This window comes from Micromys minutus (assembly GCF_963924665.1).
Source record: "Micromys minutus genome assembly, chromosome: 16".
Classification (NCBI taxonomy): Eukaryota; Metazoa; Chordata; class Mammalia; order Rodentia; family Muridae; genus Micromys; species Micromys minutus.
The window spans coordinates 35,954,592-35,982,292 of NC_137985.1; the positions used below are offsets into that span (position 1 = coordinate 35,954,592).

Here is a 27,701-nt window from a genome sequence, read left to right on the forward strand (position 1 = left end):
CCCTGAAAGTAGCAATGTACAACAGCTCATCCTGTCCGCAGTGATTTTATCCCACTCTAGGAGCAGAGATCATGATGTTCTAAACTTTACCAAGGAGGAAAGTGGGAAGTTAAGTTAGGAACAAGTCGTGTGGGAATCAGCCCCGAGTCTATATTAGCACATATTGCCTGCCTCCTTGGGTAAGCTCCCTACCCCTCCACAATCCACCTTTCTTCTTCCTCCGGGGCTCAACTGCCTTCCCCCCCCCCCATGCCTGCTCCTGGCCTTGGCTTGCTTTCCATTTGGGGGAGCTGGCTGCCGCAGGCTGTTCCATGCTACTGAATTAGCAAATCTCCCTCTTCCTGCTCCCCCTTGCATGAGCTGGCTGAAGGGGCGCAGGAAGTGTCTCCTGGAGCTGGCAGACTTCCCCAGGCTGATCTCAGGGAAAAAAAGCGTGATCGGGCATATGACAAGAAATAGATTTCAAATGCAGCACTTCAAAATCCCGCTCCTCTGCCCAAAACCAGCCCCCTGTTCAAAATTGTAAGCACCTCTTAATTTGTTTGCTGGCTGATGTGTGAGTACCCTTGTAAGCTTCTGTAACTGCTGAATTGTTCAGCAGAGCCAATAAGCAGGAGTCCCTGTGCTTTGGGGGAAAAAATTAGATGTGCAGGGACCAGAGAGGCTGGAAAAGACAGGTCCTTTAAGATACAGCCCTCAAAGCCAGCTCATCTGTTCCTGGCCTTTCCTCCTTCTGGCAGCCAGAGGAACCGGCAGGATATCTCTCCTGGAGGAAGGCAGGAGAGCCTGTTCCAGAATACAGAACCTGGGCGAGAGTCAGTGTTTCCAAGGGCTTTTAAATTAAAACATGGAAACGTTGTTACCTGTAAGAGGCTTGGCACATGAAATTCCCTTGAATTAAAAAAAAAGCAAGTAGCTTTAGAAACCACCCAGGACTGGGGGCTCAGATGTCCCTGTTGGCACTAAGCTCCCTGAGACCCAGAGGGCACACTTGTATGGCTCCTGTAGAGTCACCTCCCTGGGCCCTGTGAGTCTTGAGGCTCTCATCTACTGCCACACCCTGCTCCCTGTTGTGAATGGGCCCAGCACACAAGCCCCACTCCTGAGAGGACAGTGAGAGGAGGACCTTTGGCCAAGGGAGGACACTGACAGAGCAGGGATGGCGGTGACAGCCTTCTGGGTTCATTTCATGTCAGAAATGAGGTAGGCACGGGTGTGACTCTGAGGCAGCCTATATACATCCAAGGCCTCCATCATCCATGACTGGGGTAGAGAGCAGAATAGGAAAGGAGAAGAGAGAAGACTCACCAGAAGGACCACACCCTTTACTCTGCTAGCAAATAGGATCACTAAGGGCTTTCAAACCTGATGAAACTTCCATAAGATGCTGCCTTTCTAGAGAGCTGGCCTAACTGACCAGCACCCCTAAGACCTGATGCTGTTCCAAGAGACAAGAGATGGCAACACTATCTCAAACCCCACACCAAACCCCTCTCTCTCTTGGCTTCTTAATTTAAAAGAAGTGAGTGACTTTTCAGTCACCTTCAAAGCATCCCCAAGCCATCCCACCCACCCACCCATGAGGATCTGCAGCCCTGAGTTTCCTCATCAAAGGCAGAGCTGGCTCTGGGGGATTGCAACCCATGCAAGCTCCCCAGCTGGCCTGTTCTCACAGGTTTGTCCCCCAGCTGGGGAGCTGGCACTCAAGACTGCTGATTTCCAGCAATCAAACCCAGCTCCAGCGCCCTGAGCCAGGTCTCAGCAAAGACTGCTTCAAAGGATCTGCATATTTATGGTAAACTCCTTCCTCGAAATTGAAAATGTATTAGACAGTGACAATCACAGGATTCTCAGAGCTGCCTCTCCCACTGGCAAGCGATCTGAGCAATGGCTGTTCACTTGAGGACAGGAAAGATTTGACTGTCACAGAGGCAGCCCAGAGTAAGAGAGATTGGGAAAGATAGACCTGGGCAGGACCTCTCTATAAGACTATGACACCCTCCATATTGTTTCTTGGGGGCTACATGAAGTGCAGACTCACTGACAGGAAGTACGTAGAAGACTTTTCTGTTGTTCTATATTTGATTGGTTTTGAAGTGGGGGGTTGGGGGGTCAGGAGGTGGGGAAGGTTGCAAACCCAACCAGCAGGTCCGCTCCGATTATCTTCAGAGGAGAAACCACTTCCCAGTGGCTTCTGCAGCTAATGGCTATAGTAAGAATTGCTGCCACTTCTGTGCTGGTCCCCAGGAATGCTGCAGAGCCAGGACTGCAGCTGCCAACACAGGAGGATCCCTGACTTCCCAGGAGAGGGTCGAACCTGCCTTTGCATGGGCTGTTCTCAACAAAGATGGCAGCTGGAGAGGAAGTAAAGAAAGCCTGAGTTTTGTGGCAGAGAGTGGGGTCCTGCATGATCTTCAGAAAACCGGCTTTGAGGTTCCTTCTAAAAACTCTGGGTCGTAGAGCCCCCAGTTGCAAGAGTGCCTTGGATAAGCCATCTCATCCATCCCCCTTTCTTTGTTTAGAAAAGTGTTGAAATCATTCCTGAATTTTGAGCTTGTTTCTGCTTTGGAAAATAAGGCTATTTGCCCACAATTATACTTCTCCTGGCTCTCATCAGTTCACCCTGTTGGTCTTTCCATCTCTATAGAAACAAAGTCAAATGGACCAGCTGTCCCAGGAAAAGCTGGGGTGGGTCTGGTCTCTATGGAAAGTGTACACACAAAGGATAGAGTATATATCACTGGGGATGTCAGCAAGTAGAGGAACTAAATGACCCCAAGGCCCAGGGCTCAGAAGAAATGGAACATTTGAAAAATAAATTCCAGTAAGCCAGATAATGTGGGAAACTGTAGATTCAGTCTGAGGTGACTGATAGATCCCCCATGGTCTCAGTGCATCCAGTCCCCAGCCTTGTGTGTTGAAGAGCACCAATAGCCCCTGTTTCTTCTTTGGTGAGAGAGTAGTAAGCCATGTTCTGTTGGGAACAGGTACAGCCCACTGCTCAGCGAAGGGTAAAATAAGTGGTATATAATCAGAGTACTCTAAGGCAATCACAGGCTGCAATTTCAGCCCCCTAAGATCTCGAGCTCTTAAGTGGAGTGCGGCTCTTTTATCCAGCATTCCCAGCCTATGACAAAGAGTAGATCTTACAGGAAAATGTTAGGCTAATTCGGGAATGGAAAAATGAAGGAGTGCAGTAAAAGCAATCTGTTTTTACATATCTGAGGAGCCGACAAAGAAAGGGAAGTAGACTATTCTGGAATGTTCCATAGTGCAGAGTTAGGAGGCAGAGTTTGACCAGTTACCTGGAAGGGTCTGAATGTTATCTCTAAAGGGATTGCTAATTCTCCAGCCCAGATGGGCTCACAGACAGGTTGAGTGTCTCTTTCATGTCCCAACACAAACCATTCTTGCAGTGGATTAGAAGACTAACTAAGAAGCTTAAAGGTATTCCCTGTCCCCATATTCTGGTTAAACGTAATGGAAAGGCTCTGGGCTCTAAGGAAGCTCGACCCAAAACTGAGCTCTTGAGCCTGCCATTTTCCACCTAGATGAAGATGGATATATTTCTTTATCTCTCTGTCTTAATTTTTCCACCTACAAGATGACAGAACAGCTTTCATGCCAGGCTGATAAAAGAATATAAAAATTTAAATTATATATGTACACCACCCAGCACAGTACATCATGTAGGCGACAATAAATGTGGGCTATTATTATGATGTCAGGAGCGCCAGCTTTGCACATAAGTATAGCCATTCAAACACAGTGCCAGGAAGAGCTATTTTCAATCATCTTCCGATCCTGTGAGACCAAATATGAGGGGTTACTATACTCGGAAAGAAAACTGAGCCCACCCTGCTTGGGATACACAGCGAACCAATGGGGAAGAGGCAGATCTGTATCTTTAGTTAGGGATGTCAAACCCCAAAGGCTTAATTAGACCCTGTTAAGCCATTTCCGATATTTGGATGAAAGGTATGCTCATCTTATTACAACACTAACAACGTTGCTCAAGGGATGCTTGCAGTTGTCTTTGATCTTCAGACTAAGTTAAATGAAGGAAATTAGGGGTCTCCTTCTTTTCCATCTAGTTTCTTTCAAGGATATTTTTTCCCCAGACAGGAAGGGAAACAACACTATTGTAACACCCCTCAGCACATCTATGAGGGACAGCGAGAACAAACACTATGGTTTGAGACACAGAGGGAAAGACTCAGGCAGTGCGATCAACTCTTCTGCCTATAAATAATGGGGAGATGGCTCAGAATGTCCCCTACAGGACAACATAAGAAGTCCATTCCTCCAAATGTGCTGGAGTGGGAGCTCCCAAGATGGCAAAAACTCTCCATGCAGAATCAAAATAGTAATGTTTTAAAATGGGGAAAAAAAACTATCAACAACTAAGTCTGAATTCTGAAAGACTATTTTTAAAATGGTAAAAAATCCTTTAATCAGCCAGCGGTAGGGAATATGGTAGTTGGTTCAGACATTTTACCAATTATAGACCACTGGGTCCCTGCGTGGTGCTTTCTAACTAATCAAACCCAGCTCTTAATAGTAGTTTTCCCAGATAGGAGAGAAAGAACAGAACCAAAGCCACATGAAAAGATGTCATTACTGAAGAAAGCCCATCCCAGCAGGGTGTCAGAGTCAATAGTGGTAGCAATGGACCAGAGGCAGAGGCTTGGAATGGGAGCTTCAGGTACCCAAGAGCAGAAAGGGGAACCAGGAGTAGAAGAGGAGAGATTTTAGAGTTAGATGAACTTGTGTATAAATTCCAGTCCTTCCAGGTTCTTGAAGACAGAGGTGTGTGTGTGTGTGTGTGTGTGTGTGTGTGTGTGTGTGGTATGCATATGAGTCTATAGCTATCTGTATCCCTATGCACACATTTGAATACTAGAGAAAAACACCAGGGCCTTCCTCTAGTGATCTCTGCTTGACTGCCTTAAGATAGAGGCAGAAACTGAAGTCACTTTCACATTACAGTGAGGCCGACCAGCTAGGAAGCTCTGCCTCCGTCCTCCAGTCTAGGGTTACAGGCTTACAGACACACCTAGCTTTTTAATGTGGGTGCCATGGATTTGAACTCAGGTCTGTAGAACCGCTGAGCTTGAAGTTTCTTACTGGTCTACCTCTGAGGGTCATCCTCGGGATGAGGCCAGATCTTCACAAAGCACCAAAGCTACACAGATGGTTCACATAAGATGTCTCTCCAGCTCCTGTCACTTCCTTTCCCACACCAGCATCACCTTGGAAGGAACTGGAGAATATCAGAGCAGAGGTACTGACATTCCTCCTGTCCTGGGAGAGAAGCCTAATTAATTATCCCTCTTTGAACCACTTCTTCACCCTGCAATAAGCAGGGAAGGACACCCGGCAAGAGGCAAAGATTGGGTGGTGATTGGGATGGGACCTGGGGACTGGCGCCAGAAAGCTGCATCTGTGCACGAGACACATCATACACGGTTTCCAGTTGGTGCTCGCGGCACCTGAACCAGACAGAAAAGCAGCAGGACAGTCTTCAGACTTGCTACAAAGCCGAGGTCATAAAGAAGATTCTCACCATCCACTTTCTAAGTCCAGTCAGGACTGAGTGTTGCTTAGGGTAGCTGAAGGTCAAAATGACAGTCGTCTTAATGGTCACTTGCATGGCAGATTCCATTCAATGTTAGCTCAAAACAATGGGGTAGGACACAGAGAGGCCAAACCAACAAAACAACTCTGTTCATAGGACACTCTCTTATTAGCACAGTATTTACTAAAGGTTAGCCTGTGATCACCCCATCACTCTAATCACCTAGGTGGGTGCTAGCTAAACCAACAGATTCCTTAGTACACAGTGTTTTTATTAAATGAAAATGCAGGGCTGTGGAGCCTGAGAATGAACCTTATAGAGCAAGCTCAGGGTTTCACCCTTGACTTGTGTTTGAGAAGCCTACTGCTTACCACTAGTGGGCGCTGCTGCAGCAGAGGTAGCTACCCCATGAAGAAAGCCCCAAGGCAGACTGACTACTGGGTCCTGGCCAGGCTGGGCTGGAAATGGTACCTTGGGGCAGGGCTGATGATGGTGACTTTGTTCCATGTTTATTGTAAAATATGTATTTAAAAAATTCATTACTGAAAAACATTTTTAACAGAAAAAAAGTTCTGCATTTCCAATGCGTTTCTGAAAGTCATCTTCAAGGGGTTCTTTCTCACCAATGAACTTAATAAGTGTGCATTGATTTTATTGGTGTGTAATAGTGATTGGATAGGGGTGCATGTTTAGTGCTCAGTTCTATGCAGTTCTGCTGCATTGGTCTGGTGGTATTGGGAATAAAGCAAAACAAACAAACAACCCCCCCCAAAAAACAAACAAAAATAATAATAAAATAAAAAAGCCACTCTACTACTGACTTTAGCCTCCTGCCTCTCCCCCTTCATATAGGTTTAATATTGATTTCTATAAGTTTTTAAAAGATTTATTTAATTATGAACTTCATATGTATGAATGATGAATATACTATTTGCATATACACCCTGCATCTGTAGACCAGAAGAGGACATCAGATCTCATTACAGATGGTTGTGAGCCATCATGTGGTTGCTGGGAATTGAACTCAGGACCTCTGCAAGAGCAGCCAGTGTTCTAAACCACTGAGCCATCTCTCCAGTCCTGACTTCTATCAGTTTTGGAAAGCATAACAATTGTTGTTAGTTCTTTGAGAAATTCATACACTGTGATTTGATTGTATTCACCCCCAGCTTCCCCCCAATGCCAGCCTGACTGACAGTTGGCACAGAAGCAGAATGAAGGTAGAAAGAGGCATTGTGCCCCATCAGCTATCTGTCAACCAGAGAGTGGACCAAGAGATGGAGAATACCATGAAGGAGGCTCAGTAAGTGGGCTCTTTCCTGTATCCTTATAGGGAAGCACCGAGGTCCAGGAGAGGTTGGCAAAGGCTGGTCCAGGGCTCTCTGGGCTAAGCCTGGAGCTGCCTGAGCAGCCTGTTCTAACCATTTCTCCAACGCTATGCTCTCCACACTGGGACTCCTTACCCAGTAGTTGTATTTTTCTCAGAGAACTTAGCAAGCTGGCATAATGTTACATATGCGGGTTTGTTTTTTTTTTTTTTTGCCTGTCATCTGTCCCTTGCTAGAGCATATGTTACACAAAAGCAGATCTTTCTCATCTTAAACCAGTACCTAGAAGGGAGATAGCGGTACTCAACAGGTATCAACTTGAAAGAGTGAATGAATGCTCTCTGCTCAGATCCCCCAAGAAGACTGGGGCTCAGGGAAAAGTCTCCCTGACAATTTTTCTAGAGACTGGCAGCCTACTCATTCAGGGATGATGAGCCATGGGGCATGATTTGAGTTTAATAGTCTCCAATTGCAGCTCTCATTCTCTCTGTTTTTTCCCCCCACATCCCTTACTCTCACCAGACTGTGAGTTCTCAGTATAAAGGCTGCATCTGCTTTCCCCAGACCCAGCATGATGTCTGACACACAGCAGATGCTGCATAAAAGACCTGTCATGTAAATGAAGGAACCACCCCATGATTCCAGCTACCCACCTGACCATGCCTCTATCTGAGGAGATGTGGGAAGTGCCACCATCCCATGCAGCTCCCATGTAGAGATGGAGATGCTGCTGACCTTCAGCATCGGGCCTTGGAGGCCATCTCCCCTTTCCTGAGATCTTTCCTTCTCCTCTGTTCTCTTTCTAGAAGAGTAGCCCTCCAGAATGTCACTGATTCCCTAGAAAGAGCTCTCTGGGGCCCATGTAAGGTCAAGGGTCCCCTCGTAGATGGAGAGATGGTATGGAAAGAGACAGACGAGATAGGTTTCTATGTTGTGGGGTTCTGTGAGGGTCACCCTGGATACCTGTTGGCAAGATCTGTTCCTAGGTCCTATCCTGGGCCTCCCTTCCCAGACCCCAGAGGGATAGAATCTAAAACGATACATTTAGCACTTTCTAAGTTTTATACATCATTTGCCATAGGCAGGGCAAACATGGATCCCAAACCAGTTCTGCTATGACTTAATTGTTCAAGGTCAAATCAGTTATAAGACTCACAAAGATTCATAAAAAGTACCCATTTGGGAGATAGAAAGAGAAATAACTCAGAAAAACATTTTATCTACAGACATGAGCACTTGCATTCTGATGCCCAATATACACATAAAGAGCTGGCATGGTGATGTAGGGTTATAATCTCAACATGGGAGAGGTGGAAACCAGAGGGTCCTTAGGTCTCGCTGGCCAGCCAGTCTAGCTAAATTAGCATGCTCTGGTTCAATAAGAAAACTTATCTCAAAAAATAAGGTGGGGTGCTCTAGAAGTGGATATTCAATACCAACTTCATATGTGCCCATACATGTATATACATAGAAGTACACATATGAACATATACATGAACATGTACACCTCATACAAAGTACCTACTTTTATCAAAAGTGTCTACTTTGTGGGCTTATACAAGCACATGTGTGCTATACTTAGTGTGGCAGAAGGCTCACTGTAAGTGTTCATATGTGAGAGTAGCTACCACAGTGGTGTTGATATTGAAGATAAAGATATGTGTTCTTCCTAATTCGCTGGAAGGGTAGCTATTCAAGCTCTATGGTGGCAAGTTCCCTCATCCAGCCACTGTGACAGTCAGGAGATCTTTAATATATGCCTGCTTCCTACTGTAATTGGTGTCTGGCTCAGTTTTCCCAACCTTTCCTGCATCGGAGATGCCTCAGGGATGGAAATCAGAGAGATGTTTAGAGAGACGTGGAGTGGTTATCCCCTACAAAGAGCCATATCAGCCCACATGGGGCCCACCCTTTACCTTAGCAATGGTACCTTTGGAGTCCAGCAGGGTTTCCAGGCTTGGGGGACATCCCCTAACACTTGCCATTGCTCCCAGAAAAAGAACAATCTGATATTGTAGAGAATCTGTGCACTCATGTTTAAGTGCCAGCCCCGAATCGCCCCCCCCTCTACAGGGCACATGGCTGGCAGAGCCCACATGGGCTGATCTGGAACCAGAAAGGACATGGCAACTGCAGTTCAGAAGCCCAGATCAGAATGGATGTAGCCTGTTATTCGGGGAGACACTTGCTATCCGGAGGCCATTAGAACCAGAGATAGAGAAAAGGGCAGAGAGGAGACATCCACCACGTTGGCAGCATAGGTAGGCTTACCTGCCGAAACCCATTCTTGGTGAACTGTAGGATTTTCAAGGCATAGTTGGACCTCTGGCCTTTGCTGTTGAATTCAATGTGGCCGGTAAGACCTTCCAATTCTACCTGTCCAAGAGAGAGTGAGTTACAGCACCAAGCAGGCCCCACAGAGCTGGCCCCAAGTAACTTGCTACTTCATGCTACTCATGGTGTCCAGAGAAACCTCTTTCATTCACTCTGAAGCCACAGAATCTGAGGACAGGAAGAGGGGGCCCACAAACCAACTCTGTAACCACTAGGAGTCACCACATTGACTTGAGGTCAAATTCAGCTCTCCCTGTAGGTGTGGGAAGAGGAGGGAGGAGGTTGCTAGAATTTTCCTTTTTTAGGGAATCTGCTGACCCTTGGGCCTTCAGGAAGCTGGGGTATTACTGACTCACTGCAAAAAAATCTAAGACCCTCCACACCTTCTCTCTCTAATGAAAGATGTCTTCTCAGTGAAAGAAAACAACTAGAGAGAGAACTCTGGGAAATCCAAGCATCAAGCTGGAAGTCTGCAGGCTGAATGTCCCAAGGGATCCTCTCTTCCAGCATCACGGTCCCCTCCCAGCTTTGCTGATCTGTGCAGGAGCTACCACTGGGCAGGGGCCACGATGCAGCCTAGAATCCACAACTCCTTTCTAGCTTAAGATCCAAAAACTATTGTCTTGGCCATGTTTTCCTGTCAAAGTGTTAAGAATTGGGAACAAATTAACCTATGGCCTGCTCAGTTCAGGTGATGTGACACAGCCAGGGCTGTGACCCACCAGGGTAGCCCTGTATCAAGCATCCCACCCCTGAGACTGGCCATGACCAAGCCTTCAGCCGCTCCTCACCATGCGCAGGTAGTTCATGAGGCTGGTGCCATGCTGCCAGATCTGGGCTGAGCCACAGGACAGGGGCTTCACGCCAATCTCCTGGCTCCGATTCAGTTCCTGTACTGCTGTCACCACAGCATACACAGCGTCAAACAGCAGGGCTGAGGACAACTGAGAGAAGGAGAGAGAGAGGGGAGGGGAGAGAAAGCACACAAAGGCATATAAAGGGGCCTGTTCGCTGCCCTCTGCCTACCCTGTCCCTGGTCTCATCCACATCTGCCAGTGGTCCAAGCCTGCTATCAAGGGTTTTGCAGTCCACATCCTACTGACAAAGGCTGCTCTGGCTTGAAGCATCAAGATACATATTTGAACTCCAAATTCATACTCTCTCTCTCTCTCCCTCCCTCTGTCTCTGTCCCTTCCTTCCTCTTTCCCTCCCTCCCCTCTGTCCTTCAGAAATAGCAACTTCCATTGCTGTCAGGAATACATCCACAGGATGGGAGGTAAGTTTGCTAATCTCAAGAGAAGGGAAGAAACTTGGCTAGTCTTCTCAACCTTGCCCCCTCTACGAGGCTCAGGCATAGGTTACTTCTCCCAGAAGTTACCTATGAAACTGTTTCTTCTGGTAAGTTCCTACAGCTACACCGTAGCCACACCGTTCCATGTGATGTATATGTAGGAAATACACTGGTAAGTTTAAGGTCTAAAATTGAGTGACGTTTCATTCCTATAACAGATGACGGTGGGTACAAAGGAAGGAGCAGGGCACTAATCAGGGAAACAGTCAAGATGTGGGGTGATCTGGAACTACATAAGTCTCTGGGGGTTCTAAGTAGAGAGATATTTAGTTGGGCAACAGAGAAAGTATCTTATGGAAGAAGCCACAATGGAACCGAGAACAGACAGGTCTGAACAGGTATGGCATTGGACATGGTGGTGGAGAGGAAACAGGCAGCTCAGAGGATGTGACCACAGGAGCAAAGGTTAGGAGATGAAATTGAGGACCATGACTGGAGGCACTGGAGGGAATAATGACTCAGTGTATGGGCAAGGTCCATCCCAGGTGGACCTCAAGTTTACAACAGGGATAGAGATACTCTAAGGAGACAATTGAGCCTCTCTCTTTGGCTATCAGATTACTGAAACAATGGCCTCTAAGAAATTGGAATTTTCTCTAAGACTCTCATGCTAGGAGAAGAATGATGGAGCCTGGTGTCAGCCAGAGGAGGAACATGTCTCCTAGGAAGAGATTTCAAAGTTTGACAACTTGTCATATTGCCTCTCAGTTGAGCACGGATCCTGGACAGAGGAGATGGGCGGGACCACACCCGGACCAGGACTGCTTAGTCACGCATGTCTCTGTCTACTTAAAGCCAAACCTCAGGTCAGGACTCCTGGATAGACATGAAGGCAGGTTATTGGCCTTCTCTGTTTCTCTTCCCAGTGTGGTCACATCCAGTACATTTCCCTTTTTTTTTTCTCCATTTTTACTCGTCTGCTTAATTGGTCTGCAGAGGGTGGGTGACAGGACCTAGCTCATTAGAGATCTAGGCTGTGACCCTCGCAACTCTGGAAACAATGGAGGGAGGTCAGTGTAGCTGTATTTATGTTTTTGTCTTTCCCATTAAGTAACTTCCTTAGGACAAGAGACATGTGGGACCTTTGTGTCTGTGGGCCACTGGCACTTGGCATAAGACCTGGCATGTGGTTGGCCCCAAAGAGATGTCTCTTCTTAATAGTTTTCAGTTTTATTTTATGTAAATAGGTGTCTTGACTGCATATATGTCTGTGGACCCTGTGTGTACAATGCCTAAGAAGTCCAGAAGAGGTTTTCAGATGCCCTGGAACTGGAATTACAGATATTTCCAAGCCACCATATGGGTGTTGGGAACTGAATCTCAGTCCCCTAGATGAGCAGCCAGGTGCTTTGAACCTCTAGGCCAGCTCTCTATCCCCCAAGAGATCGCTTGATTTGGATTTAGTCTTGGCTGCCATCTGCCTAATGAGTCAAGTCAATGTTTGTAGTCTTTGTGGTGGGAAAGGCCAGGAGGTGGGGGTGGAGGGTCTTGGTGGCTAGAGAGAGTAGAAACACAGCTGACTTGCCCCTGGTGATTGTTCCATCCTGTCAGAGCTGTAAATACACAACGCTTGTACACGAAATAAAGTCCTGTTTAATGTGGTCAGTTTTGTTCACAGGGCTGGGAAAAGCCCAGAAAGGCAGGAAAAACTCTGGAGGAACAATACTGAGGAGTCAGGGAGCTAGGGTTCCAGGTGGCTAGGGTACCAGGTGGCTAGGGTACCAGGTGGCTAGGGTACCAGGTGGCTAGGGTACCAGGTGGCTAGGGTTCCAGGGAGCTAGGGTGCCAGGGAGCTAGGGTGCCAGGGGGATAGGGTGCCAGGGGGATAGGCTAGTTTCTCCATGGTTGAATGGTGTCCGGCTGTGGCAACCAGTTCTTTCTCTGCCCAGTCCTCTTGCTCATCGGCAGACAGCTTTGGGAGGAAGAATATGTAATGTGTGTGGTAGAGTTCTTAACCCTGCCTTCTTTCCAGCCAGCCTCCAGGACACTGCCCCTCCAGTCATTGGTCACACAGCATAAGATAGATGGCAAGGGGAAGAGGGAAGAACTTGAAAGCCTAGTTCTACTCCAGCCCCTCCTTTGGATGTTGAGTGTCCCTGGGCACCTCACTGAACCTTAGGCAGGAACAGCTCATATCCATAAAAGAGTCAGCATCTGGTCGCACGAACCTCAAAGGTCATCAGTGACAGGGGTGAGCATTTCTGCAGGTAGAGCCACACAAACTCACATCCACAGAGTTAGCAGTGCTCAGGGGGCAGGCATTAGGGAACAGGAGGAACAGAATGTCACAAGGCCAGAAAGCAGACCGGACAGATCTACTTGGCCATATAAGCAGCGGTCTCTAGTAGGCATGGAGTATGCGAGGAGGATGTGCTGACGTCGGGGAGTCTTTCCAAACACAGTGTCAGGGAAGGGCAGCCCACCATCGAGTTCACCTGCACTGCAAAGGCACTTAGCCAGTGTGGCTCCTCTTCCTTCCCCTCACTCTTTTCCCCCTTCTCTACCCATTTCCTCCATCTTCCCTCCCTCTCTCCCTTCCATTTATTGCTGCTTCTTTCTACTTCTATAGGTAGCGGGTCTTATCTATGTACGTCAACATCTCTGCAGCCTACAGATATATCCAGAAAAACCACTGTATCCTCACTGCCTCCATCATGTCTCCCATCTTCCCAACTCCATCTGACTTCCTCTGTTCACCTTGGCCTTGGATCTACCTGTGACCTGAGGTCTTGGCAGACAAGGGTATCTAACTCCCAATGCCCAGTTCCAATAAAAGAGTGGAAAGTCTTCGGCCCTGCAGAATTGGCAACTTCTGCTCTGAGCCCCCTCTTGAGCCACTGCTTCCTGATCTCCTCTACCCACTGCCCTTGTCCTCTCACCAAGCTCCTTCTTCAAGGGAGTGAAGGCTCATCTGCGTAGCACATGCTGTGCTTCCACAAGTCTATAGCTGTCCTTTACCCTGCTCCTCTTCCCTCCCCCACCCCCTACCCATTGTAGTTTCCCAAGAACACGTGTATCTTTCTTGCTGGCCAATGGCCGCTCACATTCCTTGCTGAAAGGATGTATAGAAAGGGTAGATGCTGCAGATGCCCTTGCTAGCTCAGACCAGCATCTGCCTGAGAGTAGACTATTGTTGTGAGCTTATTGCTCACAGCTTCCAGTCTGGCTACTTATGTGGCACAGTAAACCAATTCTGATCCACCTTCTCGCTTGTTTTATATAGTTCATCTCCCTATCTGGGGGTCCTCCAAATCGCAGGGCTTCGGCTGCAAGGGGCTCTACAGATCCATTGCTCCAACTCCTGTGTCCAGCGAAGAAAAGACTCAAGGAGTTCTTCCCCATGGACACACAATCAGCCCATGCAGGGCCAGGGTTAGCCTTGGCTTGTTTTGTTTCATTGCCTTTGTCCTTCCCAGTTTATTCTTTTGTAAAGAGTTGTTTTATTTTCAATTATGTGTATTTGGAGAGAGAGGCATGTGTTTGTGAGTGCAAGTGACCACAGAGAACCAGGTCTCTGTAAGCCTACATGTGGGTGCTAGGAACCGAATTCTTGCAGGAGCAGCAAGGGCTTTGAACTTCTGAGACATTGCACCCAAGATTTATTGGTGTGCCTAGTGTTGGGATTCTGTAAACCCCACCCCTCAGTTACCTAGCAACAGCCAGGTATACCCCACTCCTCAATTACCCAACAGTAGCCAGGTATGCTCCGCCCCAGTGACCTGACACTATAAAAGGGGCTGCTTGCCCCTTCCTCTCTCTCTTGGCCCCTCTTGCCTCCTGGCTCTCTTGCTCTCCCACCTCTATCCCTCCTCTTCCCCTTTTTTTCCCCCCTCTCTCTCCACGTGCTCATGCCCAGCCTCTACTCCTCTACTCCTTTATTCCTCTCCCCTTCTCTCTCTGCCTCTACCACCCTCTTAACTCTCCCATGACCTGAATAAACTCTATTCTGCATTATACTATTGTGTGGCTGGCCCCTCAGAGGGAAGGGATTCCCAACATGGACCCCCTCAGAGGCATCCCCCTTACCCCCAGGCCTTGCTGCACCTCCATGGGCCATATGCACCCCACTCTCTTCATCCTTCCCCTAACATTGGTGCCGAAACCCGGGAACGTCATCTTTTCCTTACACCTAGTCTTCCGTATAACCTGGGGCAATCTTTTAAACATGGACACCTTCTTGATAATAAATGGGAAGTCAGAACATTCAGGCCAGATCTGAAGGCCAGGAGGTTGAAGACCATAGGAAGGGAGACCTAGGGTCAATTCACCCTGATTCCTGGTGCCTGGGACACTACCCGGTCTAAACCCTAGCCTCATTGGTTCCTGTCCCTGAGCTAGTTATGTTGTGAAGCATTATCCAGTGTTGCTCACCTAAACCCCATGCATCTGCTTCCTCCCATTTTGTCCTCCCTCTCTCAGAGTGGTCATCAACATCTGGCTCAGCTGTGCCTGGGCCAACTGAGTCACCTATCCCCTGCCAATAGATAACACAAAGTAGACTAGATTGGACCCATGAGCCTGAGTGCAGGACTGGAGTTAGAGTCTCCTGCTCAGGGCATATCTATCTCATAGAAGAGTCTGTCTGTCTTCTTTCTCTAAATAGTACTGTTTCTAGATGTAAAACCCGGATCCACTGCAGTTGACTTAGCTCTAGGCTGAGCATGGAGGTGGTCTGGACCTTTCCTCTCAAGTATTGCTCTGCTGTGTGACACCACACTGCATTTTAACTGGGTTCCTGCCACTAAGCACTGAGAGCATCCCAATCAGTACAGAGGACCCAGGGATCTCTCTTCTCCCAAAGTAGTATTACTCAGGGTCCCAAGAGAGGTCTTTAAACCATCCTATCTTGAGGTCCCTTCCTCTTCTGGGAGCTGTGCATTGGTTTCTTGGGAACCAGGCATGATTTCAGAGGAAGCTGGCCACACCATCATCTCCCTTCCTGCCATACGATTGCTGCACTCTCACTGGGGTAATTTCCTTAGCTGATGTGATTTTCTATCTCTCTCTACCTCCCTCGCTCTCATATATATATATATATATATATATATATATATATATATATATATATATATATTACATTTATATCTATATCTATCTGTGTTACACAAATACATGTGCTCAGATATATGTGTACACATGTATATGCACAAGTGTATGTGTTCTTTCTCTATGTGTTACAAATGTGTATTGTGTACATGTATATCCACAAGTGTATGTATGAGTACATGTGTACCTGTCTTCCTCTATCCCTCTCTTCCTTCTTTTTTGAGGCAGGGGTGTCTCTCGCTGAGCCTGGGACTCACCAATTGGCCAGACTAGCTGTCCATCAAGTTCTAGTACTCTTCTTGCCTCCATCTCCCCAATAGTGGGGTTACTTGTGGGCAGCACCAGCTTAGCTTTTATGTGGGATATAAACTTGGGTTCTTTTGCTTGCATAGCAAGCACTTTGCCCAAACATCTATCTCCCTAGTCCCAGCTGGTGTTCTTATTAGTATGTTTGACAAATGCTGGGAGGTCAGTGTGTGCCTGCTCCCAATGTCCTTTTCCATCTCCAACTCCAGGGCCTTCATGATCGCTTGGATCCTTCTTGTAATTACAGTTCAAGCTGGGGACATTGTGGCAGGGACCAAGTGGGTGGAAAATTGTCAGGGTTCCTATCTCATCTCTACTACCTACATTCAGCCTTCAGAGAGTGACATAGGTCAAGTGTCCCCAAGAGCACTGCACTTTCTGTCTTCTCTGAAGCTGAGCCTGGACTATTTCAAGTTAACTCCCTGTACCCTGGAGCACACCGTACCCCCAGGACAGTCCCCCTTGGGCCCTTTATCCATTGCCAGATGACCCTCTCCTATAGGCTCCTGGTCATCTACCTAGGGTACTCACCCCATCATTCTCCCTCCTGAGAACTTACTTCCTCTGTTTCCCCCTCTAACTAGTCTTCCAGATATGCCAATCTCTTTTCTTCTGATTAGTTTTTTCAGATCTCAACTGTCAGGGAATAAGACTGTGATTTCTACCTTCCGGTCGGTGCCCTTGTGCTCAGCTCTCTATTCCAATCCATCTCTTCATTCACCCTGCCGTCTTCTTTCTCTGCTATTATTGACTAATTCTCTTCTGGAGAGCATCTGGGCCACAGCCAGTTAAAAGTGGCTTCTGTCACAAGAGGCTTTGTCCCTGTCTCTACTTCTGGGTCCACTTGGGAAGGGAAGACAGACATTTCTGCTGTTCCCTCTCCTTCTTTTCTACTTCTTTCTCCTCCCAGGATCGATCCATTCATTCTTCTGAGGCTGCCTGCCTGTGTGGGTGAGTGCCTGCCTTTTGGTTTTGTCTCTGCTTAGGCTGTCCCTGTCTCTTCTAAATATTAAATCCCTGCAACTGGCTCGATCCTCATTTAAAATCCTCTCTTCTTTCTTGGCAGCAACAGGCTGGTTGGCAAGGAACTCTCTATTCTCTTGTTTTTATATTTTCATTTAGTTCTTCATTGTTATTTTCTTTTGAGCTGCTTTGCAAATTGTTTCAGGGAATGAAAGACTGTATAAATTAAGATGAATCAATTCTGACTCAGGGAGTTGTGGCTGGGTTACTTTCCTCAAATGAAAACAAGAATACCTTCTAGTCACACACCTATAACACATCATCCCCAAAGCAGCAAGGACTGGATTCCTGGGATCTTCCTAGATACCCATTTGTTGAACCCCTGTAAGCTTAAACTCTGGCCCTTAAAATAATATCAGGGCAGGGACCATTAAGATCTCATGGACTAGTTCTTACAATCTGGATTGTATTCAGTGAAATAAACACTTAATTACAAACATCTGCTTTAGCCTAAATTCTAATTACTTAATCTAGCCATCTGTAATTTTAATGATTTCCCACGATTTTTGTTCTTTGCGGCATGATTAATGGGAATGGCATATGAATCTAGTGGGCATGTATGTCCCTTCCCAGCACTCCCTCTGCGCTGGCTTTGTCTCCAGCAGGAAGCGCATCTGTGGCACACCACTGGCCACCTGGAAGCTTCTTGGCCAGGGTAGGCACACTGAGCTTTCTCCTAGGTATCTTTAGCTCAGTCCCACCTTTGAAACTAGTGTCCTCACTTGGGGGTTCCCACCTGGGATTGTGGGAAGGATGGGGAAGCAGGCAGCTTTTCATACAAGTCTAAAAAGGAAAAAAGAGGGAGTCAAGAATTTAATGCTGCATAGGAAAGAGAGAAAAACAGGAAGTTAAAGGGAGAGAGGAATAAAGAGACTAGATAGGAAATGGAAGAGAAGATGAAGAAAGGGTAGTGGTCTGAGAAGAGGAAGGGTTGAGGCATCCCACAGAGGGAGGAGCTTTTGTAGCATTTCCAAAATCCAGCAAAGAAGAAAGCCCATGCCACGATTTCCTAGAAGCTACTTACTCCCTCATCTTCTGGCTTGCTGCCCTGAGGAGATGGGCTGTTTGTGGTGAGAATTTCTTGGCCTCCAGAGGGGCAGGAAGAGGCAGCCCTTGAAAAGGTAAGCTGCAGAAGTGAGAAGGCTTAGAGAGATATGCAGCTATTGTCCCTGCTGCCAGCTTCCTTCCTGGCTCTTGAGGTGACTGACTGGTTTAACACCTTCCTTTCTCTCAGAGGCCTTTGCAGAGAGAAGATGGCTGTGAAGTTCCCTAGAGGGAGAAGCTGGTCTAGGCTTCGGACCTGTCTGTGTTGAAAGGAGGATCTTAGAGATCCTCACCTGTTTCCTCCACTCTTCTGGGCCTGTTTACTCATTGTCAGGAAGGGACAGCCATCTTTGAACTGTTACTGGGATGCCGTGAAAAAGGAAAAAGGCCACAGCAGGTGCAGTGCTTAGGCAGGAGTAAATCTAGGTAAGAACAGGGAACCTTCATGCCAACAAGAAAGCCAAAGGGACTGGAAGGGGACTACAGGAAGAAGAGGACCTATGACATCACATGGAGACTGACCTGAGTCTAAGGCTCATCTTGTTTGCACTCCAGCAGAACACTGTCTGCCACCCAGATCTGTTCCAACATTGCTGGGACCAGAAGACCCTGCAGCTGGCTAGGAAAGTGACACAGGGAACAGCGGCCATAGGTGGCTTTCATGTGGCAGGAAGGTTTCAGGTCAAGAGTGAGACAGAACATGCTCCTACTCTGGGAACCGGACCCTTCTCCCCATCCAGGTCTCGTACATAAGGCATTCATGACAGGTCTCACAGCACTTCATAACAGGATGCTCTGAGGAGCATTAGTATGCTGTATTATTGTGTAAATATCCCAGAGTGCACTTACACAAACAAAGATGATCATGAAGTGAAAACACTGCTGGTCATGTGGTCCTGGGTTGACCAAATCATTGTGATTTAGCTTTTGACTGGGTTTGCATGAGACTTTCTAAAAGGCCTTCTCTGATCTCTGCCTGATCTCTCTGCATCAGTAAACCTCCGGAACTGTACTCCCAGAGGTAGATGGGCTCACACTTCCTGACATGATGCATCTTGGAGACCACTGACTTTGGATCTGCCTCATTGTATGTAGTATTCCATTGACCACAGAGCATGTTGGGGCCCAATGGTACCCAAGAGGACACTTACCGCAGGGCCGGTGAAGGGCACATGGTCACAGTTCTCCTGCCAGGATTGGTTGAGGCTCTGGGAGAACTCTTGGAAGAAAGCATGGGACTGGTTGAAAATGGAAAATCCTAAGATGTTGACTCTATCATCCACAAGGCTGTCCATTCTCTGGAGGGAGAACTCCTGGGAAGATGGGGCAATTAGAAAGAGAGAACACAGTTAGGGTGGAGGAAAGAAGGAAAGAACATGATGGAGCACACCAGGGTCTGTGAGCCAGCGCAGGACATATGAGGCACCCCACAGGATGCTCAGCATACAGACTAGCTAACAGTGTTCTGTAATCTGTAGTGCTGGGTTCAGGGAGAAAAGAGAATTCAGTAGATTAGTTCCTAAGCAGGCTAAGCACAAGATGCACTGGGTGAAGAAAGAACCATGAACTATGTGTGGCCGGGGGAGGGAGACCACATCCTTAGCAGGTCATCTAGAAGCCAGGCCTGAAGGATGTGAAGGCATTTTTTTTTTTTTTTTTTTTTTTTTTTGCATAGAGAATGTGGATAGACAAGGGTTATTCCCTCCAGAAATCATCACGCAAAGACACTGAGGGGAGAAAGAATGTGGCCATTCGCTGGACTGCCCATTGCACTTTGATGAAGACATGAGCTCCTCATGGTATGGTTCTACCACCAAAACCCCTCCAGAGGTCTTTCTCAAAATGGACCACCACCAACATACCACCTGAGTCTGAGTATGCCTGTTTCTGAGTCCAGGGCTTTGGGTAGAATAATCACTAGGTCCTTATATCTCATGAACACCAAAGTTTCAGAAGCAATGAATGGATATACAAGATGCATGAAGCCTGGGGAGAATAGAGGATAAAGATAGAGTCCAAGGGCCTGAGTGTGAGGGAGTATCCCAGACTATGGAGCCAGAGTCCTGACCTTTAACTGAGGGTGACTGTTAGCCAAGGAATGTCAGAATCAAGTTTTCTTTCTAAACACATCAGCCGGCAGGTGTGCAGGCAAGGTTGCATCTTCGCAATCATTGTGGTTTCATTCATTTCATAAATATGCAAGCCTCTCTCACATGCTAGACACTGTTCTATGCAGAAAAGGCACACATAGAGGATGTCCTTGCTACACTCAAGGGCCTTACAGGAGCTGAAGAGACAGAGAGCAAGGAGACAAGCACACTATTACTCTGGACAGCTATGGGTGTGGGAACAGGGGCTACTGCAGTCAGAGAACTGGGGCATCTGAGGCAGTGACATATAGAAAGTTCAAAGGTCGTCCAGTCATCCGTGCAGTGATGGTTAATCAGGATCAGCTTGACAGGATCTCCAGTCACCTAAGAAATAAGTGCCTGGCTGTATCTGTGGGGAATTACTTTATATTAGCCTCTGGGTATGCCTAGGAAGGCTGTCTTGATTAGGTTAATTGGTGTAGGAAGATACACATTCAAAGTAGGTGGCTCTGGACTGCATAAGAAGGCGACAGATAGCTGAACATAAGAATTCACTGCTCTCGGCTTCTTAATTATGGATGCAGTGTGATCGGCCTCCTCAATCTCATACCTCCATTGCTTACATCCAGTTATGGTGGACCTTCAATCATGAGCTGTGGATTGAAGTTAAGGTGATACATGATTGGACAGTGAAGAGGTAGGTGGAGAAAAGGTAGGAAAATGGAAGAGGAGCAGAGATTGCAGGGAGAATCAATATGGAGCTGGAGAAAGCAGACCTAGATCCTGGTGGCCACAATTGAGATAAGTAGCTAAAATGAAAGCTTGATCTCATAATTTGACTTTGTCATATTTCATCCCAACAATATGCAAGGTGACTAAGACACATGGTTTTCACTACATCATCTTAACCCTGAACTTCCTCTGGCCCCATACAAGCAAACCATGTAAAAGCATTGGGCTTACTCAGCTCACTGGGTCCATTCCCACAAAACTACCTTCAGATCAGGCCATCTTCTCAGACTGGAGCTACACCCATCACATGCACATTCTGAATACCTTTATATACAGCTCCCTAGCCCATGGGCACACAGTGTTTACAGGCACTAGAAATGACCTATCTATCAGTTGTTATGATGAGACAGATGGCAGGTGCCTTAGGCTTACACTCTGCCCAGGTAGACACACTGCTTTCTTTTAGGTAGTCTCCTTTTCTAACAGCTTTGCTCTCCTCACCCCCGGTACACACACTCTCTCTCTCTCTCTCTCTCTCTCTCTCTCTCTCTCTCTCTCTCTCTCTCTCTCTCTCTCTCTCATGTATCTTGTCCCCACCTATAGCCGCCAGCAGGACCTCAGGCTGCAGCCCTGAGCTCATCCATCCAGATCCCAGCCTTGCCAGCTTCAGTTTGCACACTGGAGTTACAAAGACTTCTTTGGAGCCACTGACCCCACAGAGTGCACTTGGATGAGGATGAAGTGTGTTTTGGATTCTGCTACTTTTCCCGTTAGGGGATCACAGGCGTGCCAGAGAATGCATTGATTCATAAGCTGGTGTTATGTCCCATCTCTCTCTAACAGGGCAGCTGCCCAGTCACAGTAGGCTAACAGCAGGCACAAGGGGGCAGATGGCTAATGAGAAGGAATGTATCTGGCAAGGATGAGGTGACCGAGGCACAGGGCCAGGCTGTTGTTGGGAAACCAAGGATCTTTGCTGGCTATGGATGGTGAAGGCTAGGAACATTCTCTTGTGCTGGATTTTTTTATCAGTGTGGGCATACATAGACCCTACATGCCCATCCACATGTACAGTCTGAGAGATGAAGGCACTGATATCTTGTATATCCATATTCACAATGGTACTAAGGAGTACAGACTAGACAACAGCTTCCAGGTCAGATCCAGCTTCCTTACCACACAGGATATGTGACCTTGAGCAAGGTCTTTAACTTTTCGGGCCTTTACAGCCACACTGTAAAGTAGGAGGGATGCTATTGGAAGTTTTCTGTGAGAGCATGGCCCATCGAACTAACTAAGTAGGGTTCACGTGGGCTCACAGAGACTGAAGTGGTGAACATAGGACCTGCATGGATCTGCAGTAGGTTCTCTGTGTATGTTATGCCTATTGGTTTGGTATTCTTGTAGGGCTCCTAACATTGGGAATGAGTATCTCTGACGATTTAATCTGTTCTTGGGACCATTTTCCTCCTATAGAGCTGCCTTGTCCAGTCTCGATATGAAGGCTTATTGTATCTTGTTTTGTCCTGTTTGGCTGTCATCTTAGAGGTCTGTTCTAAGATGAAAGGGGGTGTATCGGGGGGAGGGAAGGGATTGAGGGTAGAGTGGGAGAGGTGGAAGGAGAGAAAACTGTAGTCAGGAGGTATTGTATGAGCAAAACATGTATTTTCAATAAAAATTTTTATTTTTTATTATGTCCAAAAAAACAACCGAGGTACCCAAGAGATGTACCTGTGGGTTGAAGGCACTTGCCACAAAGCCCAATAGCCAGAGTTTGAATCCCTGGACCCGTGTGGTAGTAGGAGAGAAGCAACTCAAGACAGTTTGTTCTCTGGTCCATCTGTAGAAACATATGCCATGATGTACGCTCACCCACCACCTCCGCATCCCTACCCACACCATTCAATAAATACATGAGGAAAGAAGAAACAAGCCAGGTACAAAGCAAGGCTCAGCAGCAGCACCTGGCAAATGAGAAAAACTAGAGGACAGTAGTTACTGAATATGCCCGTGGGCTCGAAGCAGCATCTGACCCTCCCCTTCCTTAGTTCTACCTGGAAGCAGGAGGGAGGAAGTATGTTCTAGGCAGAGTAAGGGTGAAAGGGTTAATTGCAGACACTCCAAGGCAGTTCCCCCAGAAGCCAGCCAGTCTGTCTTCCTGTCTTTCAATGCCTAGCTTCTTATCCCCTGACTACATTCTATTTCCTAGTTTCAAAGGCCTCTTAAGATAAAACGATTTCGGGGGCTTCCTTGGTGACTCATGCTATATACGATGACTTGTGGGAGAGCTTGCAAAAGGACAAGAAAGAGGTGGCGGGCTCTTTTACTGCAATTTCCAAGATGCACAGAATTTCACTCTGCCAGCATCTGGACTGTTGGAATGTGTGTGTGTGTGTGTGTGTGTGTGTGTGTGTGTGTGTGAACTTAGAATCTCCCACTGCTTGTGAAACAAACTTTCTGAGAGAGTTCAGGAAACTGGTGACAGCTACCCATTTTCATACCATGAAAACCTTCTTAGACAGTATTTCCAGAAGCCTCTTCCTGCAGACATTAGCTTCCCAGGAAAAGTGGACAGAAATTTCACTAAAACAAGGTTGCATGCTCAGATAATGTTAAAGACAGTCAGTTATTCTTTCTGGCTCTTTAAGATTCATAGCACACCCCTGCACGCTGAAGGCTGAAAGAAGTCCTGCAGTGGAGCTGGCTTAATTTTGTTTAATCTCAAAATTTTCAAACACATTGACTACAGAATGTATCTTCTCCCCCCACCCCCCACCCCCGCTTCAAATCTGTGTCTTACAGTCCCATTCTGCAGAACACAATTTGGGTCCTGCTACCTTAAACACATTCAGAGAAACATTATAAACCCCAAATCAGGTGGAGGAGATGCCAAGCCAAGCCAGATATTCCATAAAATTAACAAAATTCAGGTTTAGAAGGGAAGTAGCTTTAACTGTGCCTAGTCAACCCAGGGACAGGCCAAGTTTTGTCAATTGCAACTGTGAGTGTAAGAGCTCTTAATGAACCATTGATTCTGCCTATGTCTGACTTCAAAGTCAAGATCATCTCCTAGGCCAAACAACTCTTCAATTTACATTCCTAGGCCAAATATGCATACTAGTCTCTGGTACCCAAGCTCTAGACGGAAGATGTAGCCTCAGCTCTCTCCTTTTGAAACTCTATGCCTAGTTCACTGCTGATTCTGCTAAATCTGTCTCCCAGATCTCTCTGGAATTTATCCCTTCCTTTCCAGCCCCACTAGCGTAGGCCCTCATCCACTCATTTTGTGAGGGCAGTATATTTAATGCAGATCTCATAGCTGATGTTGAGAGACAAAGTCACTGTATTGCACAGCCTCATGAACGTGGCCAGCTTCTGCAGGGAGGTAGTCAGGGGTTACTGCTAGCCCTAGGAAAACCTCTCTTTGGAGGCATCTGCTTTGGGGTCATTTGTCACATGTGTCCATGTGTCACACTGACAGGCAGTAAGGAAGACAGTGTGACGTCATGAAGCCTAGCAGGCTCCCGCTGGCCCTTGAACCTTGCTGGCTCTTTTTAACTTTATTTTATTGAGACAGGGTCTCACCATGCAGCACTGGCAGTTCTAGAGCTCACTATGTAGACCAGGCTGACCTTGAATTTACAGAGATTCACCTGCTTCTGCCTCCTGGCTAGTGGAATTGCACCGCCACCACACTTGGCTCAATTTATTTTCACATTTAGTGTGTGTGTATGTGTGTGTATGTGTGCGTGTGTGTGTGTGTCACAGCATGTGTGTGTGTGTCACGGTATGTGTGTGAGGTTAGAGGACAACTTGCAGGAGTGAGTTAACTCCTCCTACCATGTGGGCTCCAGGGATCAAAATCCTGGCAGGCTTGATGGCAAATACTTTCATTTCTGTGCTGGCCCATCTCATCAGCCTGGGCATCTCTTGATGCCAGGGCCACAGGCAACCGATAAGGTGACGTATGTCAGGACCACAGAGCCACTGGAATCCTTCCCAGTTTAGTACCTGGACCCAGCTGGGTTTCTGACTGTCCCTCCATTCCAGAACAGTTCTCAACTCCCTTCTCAGCAGGATTCTCTGCCACTCTCACAAGCCTTGGCCTTTGGTTCCCACTGCACCACATTCAGCCTCAGCTCCTAACCAGCTGGGAGAGGAGGTGACAGCCCTGTGTCACCTAACCTATAGGAATTTCTTAAACGCCCATTTATTTTTGAGTATGTTCACACCTGCTAACATTGGTGTGGCTCTACTCGGCAAGTAAGGTCCTTGGAGTTACTTTGGGTTCCTCCCACCACACTAGCTGAGGTGTGGTAGTGGTGGGGAGTTCCACACATTTCCACTTAGAGAAAGAATAAGCCAAGTGCCCAGAGGTGTTTTTCCCAAAAGAGAGAAACGGGATCCTATTTCATTCCTACTGCACACTCTGCGATAGGCAAGGCCACCGGGACATTGCAGTCACACAGGTCTCCTCCCAGAGGTAGTTAATGACTGACAACTTAAAACGCTGTCACCCCAGGAGTCCAAGAACACCAAAGACTCCAATTTCCTAACTTGTTATTACCAAGCAGGGAGGATGGAAGGAATCCGGAAATGGCATCACCCCTCAACTTAAACTCAGTATCCTCCCACCCCACCCGGCTCCTCTTCCTTGCTGTCCTATCACCATTACCCACCAATCTTCCGAGCTAGAATTTGGAAGTCGCCCCCTGCTTCCTTCATTCTCCCACCAGCCACAGCACCCCTCTGCAAGCCCGTGTGCATTCATAGGCTTCTACCCGAGACCGTTTTCCCTTTGTCCCACCCCTTGGCTCTGTTGTCTGCCCTCCACCTCTACCAACCATCTTCATCTCGCTTCTGGTCCTCACCATCTCGTGCCTACCTTTCCTCTGGTCTTGTCATTTACCAACTTCCCTTGTCTTGTTTTTGCTGGAGGGATGTTTGTGGGATATAAATTTTATAGTGAACATGCAACACCACCACCTGCCCATGTTGCACACAAGATACAGTTAGACCCCCCCACAAGTCTTGACACGATTCACCCCCACCTTTTATGCAGTTCCCCACCTTGACCTCCGTCAAATGCAGTTTGGAACAGGGCCACTCGATACCTCTATTGTCTTATTAGAGCTTTTGATCACACAAGTCTGTAAAGAGCTACCACCCTGTGCCAGGTTGGCTACTGAAGCACACGAACTTATCCTACATCCACTTGGTGAATCAAACATGAAAGACGTCAGCCCCGGTGGCTGACTAGGTTTCAGAAGGGAACACCCGCCACCTCATCTGGGCAATCAGGGCCTTGGTACTTCCCCAAACCCTTCTTTATAGCCAATGTTTATTCACTTCTCTTCAGGACCTGACTGACACAGGGAAGAAGCCAGGCCCCTGACCTCTCTCTCACAAATCCCACCTTCACCTTCCTCAGCAAGGCCCTACAGCTAGCAGAAGTTTGGAGTCCCCTGGGCATCTTAGCATCCCCTCTCTCCTTTCCCTCCCTCCAGAGGCCACCTAACTGTGGTCCCTGCCAGTCTATTTATCTGCATCAAAGCCTGTGCTCTCTGCAGGCTGGAAGATTGCTTTTTGTATAATAGGTCTTTGAAGACAGTGGCAGCTGGGAGGCTAATTCATACCTGTCAGTAAGTCCTATTTAATGGAAGATTTGGCCCCAAACCTCCCAGCTCTCCTGGATTCTTTTCCCTGCATGTTTCCTATTCATTTACTCCCGTGACCTGAGCACACATATCTATTCTTCCCAGGAACCTAGTCCCTTTTTGGCTTTGCTTTCCCAGTGTGACCCTGCAAACAGGACTTCACAGGCAGAGTACATTCTGTCTGGCTCATTGCGCTGTCCCTAGCTCTGTACCCCAGGCTTGTGCTCAGTGAGTGTTCAGGGTACACTCATTAAATGAATTAATGTTCTCCTGGAAACACACCCTCGGCGTGTAACTGCTTTAACAAAGACTTCCATCATTTGCTTCCATGAAGAGGAAGACAGAGGCCAGGTGGAAAGCCCGCCTTCCTCCTCTGCAGCAGCTGCGACTGTCTTGGTTTTGTGTTGAGAATACTGCTCTGTCTTCAGGTGCTAAATTAGTAGTTGTTAACTATGTTGTTAGCTGTACAGCTTAAAACTTCCGTGTGTGGAACAGACATAAAAAATGGTGGCCACCTCGTGTTCCTGTCTATGGGCTAAGGAGAGTTTCTGCTTTCATGAAGACTTGCTTCACATATCAGTCTCTGCATCTGAGGTCCTCTGCACTTACGACTGCTAGTGAGACCTCTTACCTTCATATCAGAAGGCCAGGATCTCCTTCCCCAGGTCCCAGTGCATTACTCCATGCATTCAGGTATATAAGTATATAGAAGCATGCCTAAGGCACCTCCCCTCTCACCATGGGCATAGTGGTCTGGGAAGATGAGTGATGCTGTCAATCAATGGTTTCTACCTCTTTACTGACTCTGCTTGCCCCACCCCTGCAGCAGGTTCCACAAGAGGAGGGCAGCTTGTTGACTATGATGTGTTCCAGGCCACTAGGTCCTCAAAGGTGTTTCAACATCAGGCAGAAGCATCCACAGCGGAGGCCCATAGGTAGGGGAGGGATGGGAAGCAAGACAGGAAGAAGCTAAGGCGCAAGTTTGTAAGGGGCTTCGGGACTGGTGGTCAGGAGTTTGGGCTTTACTCTAGGGAATTGGGGAACCCCCAGAGGATCTTTAACTTTCCTTCAAGACAAAAGCCAGGCTTCAGTATTTGCAAGAGGTGTCACAAGGTGAAGTTTCTGACAGGATGACAGGTTCCCTGTTACCCCCGGGCTGTGCACGCAGACTGCCAGCAACTGGGAAGCAGCACGCAGGATGCCTCCAACGGT

At 47.4% G+C, this 27,701-nt stretch overlaps 1 protein-coding gene across 1 annotated transcript in view; it reads right to left on the reverse strand.

Annotated features, from left to right (window-relative positions):
• The window catches only part of GRIK4 (glutamate ionotropic receptor kainate type subunit 4), a gene marked incomplete at both ends in the record, with an annotated part of 286,472 nt that overhangs the window by 90,054 nt on the left and 168,717 nt on the right, over positions 1 to 27,701 (reverse strand). The window contains 3 exons of the mRNA XM_080929959.1: positions 9,178 to 9,282; positions 10,032 to 10,184; positions 19,162 to 19,323. Coding sequence (XP_080786085.1) covers positions 9,178 to 9,282; positions 10,032 to 10,184; positions 19,162 to 19,323 — 420 coding nt within the window. The remainder of the gene's footprint in view (positions 1 to 9,177; positions 9,283 to 10,031; positions 10,185 to 19,161; positions 19,324 to 27,701) is intronic.